Source organism: Triticum aestivum, chromosome 4D (genome assembly GCF_018294505.1).
Source record: "Triticum aestivum cultivar Chinese Spring chromosome 4D, IWGSC CS RefSeq v2.1, whole genome shotgun sequence".
Taxonomy (NCBI): Eukaryota; Viridiplantae; Streptophyta; class Magnoliopsida; order Poales; family Poaceae; genus Triticum; species Triticum aestivum.
Genome location: NC_057805.1, coordinates 345,021,730 through 345,026,714, shown reverse-complemented (window position 1 = coordinate 345,026,714; position 4,985 = coordinate 345,021,730). Strand labels below are relative to the sequence as shown.

General features: G+C 48.9%; 1 protein-coding gene across 1 annotated transcript; it reads left to right on the top strand.

Moving 5' to 3' along the window:
• Nucleotides 1–1,440: 1,440 nt before the first annotated feature.
• Nucleotides 1,441–4,452, top strand: LOC123097815 (mitogen-activated protein kinase 5). The gene is made up of 5 exons (XM_044519646.1): nt 1,441–1,835; nt 2,114–2,243; nt 2,335–2,472; nt 2,576–3,092; nt 4,069–4,452. The coding sequence occupies exons 1-5, from the start codon at nt 1,684–1,686 to the stop codon at nt 4,239–4,241; spliced, it is 1,110 nt and encodes a 369-aa protein (XP_044375581.1). The 5' UTR covers nt 1,441–1,683; the 3' UTR covers nt 4,242–4,452.
• The last annotated feature ends 533 nt before the right edge of the window (nt 4,453–4,985 follow it).

Sequence of the window (4,985 nt, the reverse complement as noted above, 5' to 3'; positions counted from 1 at the left end):
TTGTAATTATGGTGTTTTTCAAATCACCTATATATATCATACTCCCTTTATTCCTTTATGTAAGGTGTATTATTTTTAGCACGGTGACCAAGTCACATAATTATAGACAATTTATGCTGAAATTATCCTTGACTAATTTGTGGATTAGCAGCAAGTAAATTCTTTAGTCTAGGAAAGGAAGAGATACACGCAATCGGGAAAGAGATGATTTCCTTTTTTTCTCTATATAAGAAGAGATAATTTCCTTTTTCTGGAGGGCTAAGATCGGGATTGCGAGGAATTAGAACAAATACAGCTTACTTGTCAATTTTTATCAAAAAGCCAAATACATCTTATATAAAGGAACGGCAGGAGTTTATCAGGAAGGTCCCAAATTGTGGCCTACCTTTTTGCAGGGTGGGTGGGTGGGAGGGGGGAGGGATTTGCTATTGATCAATCTGGATCAGAGAGATCCGATTTCGACAGTTTTACAACCCCATTCAATCTTGAATGTAACCAGGCTGTTGTTTTAACCTCCATACAGCCAATCCTAGCAAGTTCATGGCTAACATTATTCGTCTCACGCCAGATAGCTATAATCTCTATCTTCCTCTCACTCTTGATCAGAGATTTGATTTCCTAAACTGAAAAGCATCACGGGACCTATTCATCGACGATTTGTGGCCTCTATTCCAAAATTTTCAACTAGAAGTGACACAATGAAGATTGCTTACGCTGTGAAGAGCATAAAATGATAGTGTTGTCACTTGGATAATTTCCTCCAACAAAGATTTCTTACCACAGCATAACAACATGCAAAACCTCGTAGTCTACATTACACTGTGCTGTGGTCTGCCAGACCGCCCCGCTTGCATCCCTACATTTTTTGGTAGCAAAAAGGGTAACGAATCACTCACGGTGCGCGTCCCCAAGAGAAATGTGTGATTCCACGTCTCTGGACCCCTCTTGACCGGGACGCAGGATTGCCCCGACTCTAGATTTGCAGCGTAGACTTCCCAACCGGAGCGTTTCCACGGTGCCCAAGAAAAGCGAGAGAAAAAAACCAGGTGACCGGTGGGTCAAATGGCACCACACCAAGCAGACTCGCGAAGCAAAACAATAACGCGTCGGCTGCTACTACCTTCCATCCGCTCCGTCCCCGTCGGCCCTGGATTTCCATGCCCTCAACACCCTGCGACACGCGCAATCCACACAAACTGACAAGCGCGGGCCCACCCGTCAGTCACACTGCTCCCGGTCCAGCCCGATCCGGTTGGTGCGTGCAGCGCGCGTCCATACAAGAGAGCAGCAGCTGCCGGTTGACCGTTGAACCCTCCCCAGCCGTCCGTTGATCGCGCTGCCGCCAGACGGCCTCCATCGGGCCGTCCGTCCGTCCCGGCGCCATCCCCTCAATTCCCGGGCGATACGCACAAAAAAGAGCGAGAGACCGCGCGCACCAGCACAGCACAGCAGCGGCGTGCGCGCTCTCGCTCGCTCGCTTTCTCGCTACCTTCCTCAGCTGGGCCGAGGGCATTAGCGGAGCCGCCCTTTTCTATTTATAATTCTCTCCTCCTCAACCCTACAAGAATCGAGAGCCGGGATAAAGTCAATCATCAGCTCAGCCTCATCCCGTTGCGCGTGCGTGCGTGCGTGTTGCCTCCCTCCTGTGATTGGGTTTTGAGAGTTTCTTGGCTGTGTTTGAGAATGGACGGCGCTCCGGTGGCCGAGTTCCGGCCGACGATGACGCACGGCGGCCGCTTCCTCCTCTACAACATATTCGGCAACCAGTTCGAGATCACGGCCAAGTACCAGCCGCCGATCATGCCCATCGGCCGCGGCGCCTACGGGATCGTCTGGTACGTTCCGCCCGTCTTAATTTGCTCCTCAATCACCATCGATTTCTTGCCAAGATTGTTCATGTCGTTGCGGCTCCGATCGGAGAACAGAGGGGGGATTGGCTCGGGCCATGGGGAAAGATAGGATTAGGCCAATTCACTCCTTTCTGTGAACGACACTAGTTTAGTACTAGCACTATAACTTTATCAGTTGAGCAAATATGTGAATCTGTCAGTGCTCTGTGGTTGGTGGTGTTTAATCTTGTCCTGAAATTCCACTTGTGGTTGCGTGGGCGCAGCTCGGTGATGAACTTCGAGACGAGGGAGATGGTGGCAATCAAGAAGATCGCAAACGCTTTCGACAACAACATGGACGCCAAGCGCACGCTCCGGGAGATCAAGCTCCTGAGGCACCTCGACCACGAGAACGTAATCAACAACTATCTTTTCCGCTTCAGATGTGCGTATCTCATTGAATTCGGCAATTCAGGCGCTAAGCTGTTCCGCTACATGGATGCAGATAGTAGGCCTCCGAGATGTGATCCCGCCGGCGACCCCGCAGTCCTTCAACGACGTCTACATCGCCACCGAGCTCATGGACACGGACCTCCACCACATCATCCGCTCCAACCAAGAACTCTCGGAAGAACACTGCCAGGTACTAGCAAGGAGGGGAAATAAGCCATTCATTTTGTTCATGTTTGTGACAATTTGATCCGTATGTATATTCATGCGACGTGGTGTTCTTGGGTGGCTTTCAGTACTTCCTGTACCAGCTGCTGCGCGGCCTCAAGTACATCCACTCGGCGAACGTGATCCACCGCGACCTCAAGCCGAGCAACCTGCTGCTGAACGCCAACTGCGACCTCAAGATCTGCGACTTCGGCCTGGCGCGGCCGTCGTCCGAGAGCGACATGATGACGGAGTACGTGGTCACGCGGTGGTACCGGGCCCCGGAGCTGCTGCTCAACTCCACCGACTACTCCGCGGCCATCGACGTCTGGTCCGTCGGCTGCATCTTCATGGAGCTCATCAACCGCGCGCCGCTCTTCCCGGGGAGGGACCACATGCACCAGATGCGGCTCATCACGGAGGTGATCGGCACCCCCACCGACGACGACCTGGGCTTCATCCGGAACGAGGACGCCAGGAGGTACATGAGGCACCTGCCGCAGTTCCCTCGCCGGTCCTTCCCGGGACAGTTCCCCAAGGTGCAGCCCGCCGCGCTGGACCTCATCGAGAGGATGCTCACCTTCAACCCGCTGCAGAGGATCACAGGTGCGTTGCGCTCCACGTCCGCGTCACTCTGCTTTGATCTTCACGTGTGAATTTCGTAGCGCCGCACTGCACTGCACGCAATGCTGCTGCTGTTAGAGCGCCGTGCTTTGTTGACTGGCTTCGTACGGCCAGTGTTGGGGTCAGTGTCAGTGCTAAAAACATCTTTGTGCTGGTTATAAGTAGGAATAGATGCAATCTGCAGCCACTTCGGCCCCTATTTTTAAGTTTTTACTGCATGTGGACATGTGCTCCCTTTTTAGACAAAAACCATGTGTGCTGCCCACTTGATTAAGAAAAGATCTTTGCCTATCTTTGGAGCTAGTAGTATGTGCTGTAGACGACAAGGACTGTGCGTGTAGTGCAGAATCACACTTTTTTTAGAAGAACGTATCTGTTTTTGGCAACAGATATGAATGGAAGAGATCTGCTGCAGCTACTCTCAAAGGCTAGATTCCTGCATCTGTTTCACAACAGCAATAATAGAAGTAGCTTTTTGAGACGTCGGCCAGAGAATAGTAGGGAAGGCTAGGAAGTACAGTAGTTTCTATTTTGTTGTTATACGTACTTGATGTCTGAGTGACGCGCATTCTCACTTAAATTGCTCTTGTCACGTAGAAAGTTACTCCCTCTGTAAAGAATAGTAATCTAAACACTCTTGTACTCAATGGCGGAGCTATGTTGGGGCCGGGGGCCGCTGCCCCCCCCCCCCCCCCAGCCTTTGATCCATTCCTAAAGAAAAATTATTTAAGGAGGTTTAGATTAGACTTTTGTTAGCTTTTGGCCCCCCCAAACACTGAGGATTTTTGTTTGGCCCCCCAATGATCTTCGGCTAGCTCCGCCACTGCTTGTACTCCAGTTAATTAGTGTCTGACTGATGTGGATTCTTAATGAATTTCTTTATGGAGGAAGTATGTTTCATCAGTTAATTAGTGTCTGACTGATGTGGATTCTTACTGAAATTGCTCTTGTGATGCAGTTGAAGAGGCGCTGGAGCACCCATACCTAGAGCGGCTTCACGACGTCGCCGACGAGCCCATCTGCACGGACCCCTTCTCCTTCGACTTCGAACAGCACCCACTGACGGAAGACCAGATGAAGCAGCTCATATTCAACGAAGCCCTGGAGTTGAACCCCAACTTCCGATACTAGACGATTCATTCCTAGTTACCCCCAATAGTATGATTTCGATGTAAACTGTTTGTAAATAGGAGTAAGGTCAAAGAACATGGTAGATTGCGCACTGCATTTGTTTGTTTGTTCTGTGTAAGTTGTTGCTGCTTCTTCAGACCTTTGTCCCTCGGCTGTGCGAATAAAAAGTTTGGAGCATGATTTGAGAGCAAATCATTCTCTAGTTTATGAAGAAATGGATTTTATTAATCAGGTGGATGCTCGCCTGATATTGAGAATGCAGTTTATGTCTATATATGAAAGGCAGCAGTATTTAGGATTCACTATGTTTCTTACAGGACCTTGGAGTACCATTTTGATCATAGTATTTCTTACAGGAATTTCAACGTGAGTGCATACACATCCCTAGAATCTAGTGATCTAAACACTCTTATACTAGTTTATGGAGGGAGTATAAAATAGACTCTAAGATGAACCTAGCATCTAGTACAAATTACACACTAAAATGAACACATTAGGTTTCTCTTTCCGGCCTCAGCCTGTTTTGACATATCCCTTAACGTGTCTCCTGCAAGTGCTACATAATTTTACTATTGTCAATTAAATGACAAACGGTTATGCATAAAGCAATGAAAGATACTTCCACCCTCTTAGCACGGGTGTTCGACAAGATGACAAATACTCCCCCTGTAAAGAAATAAGAGCGTTTAGACACTATCTAGATGCTCTTATATTTCTTTATAAAGGGAGTACTTTGGTTGGCTC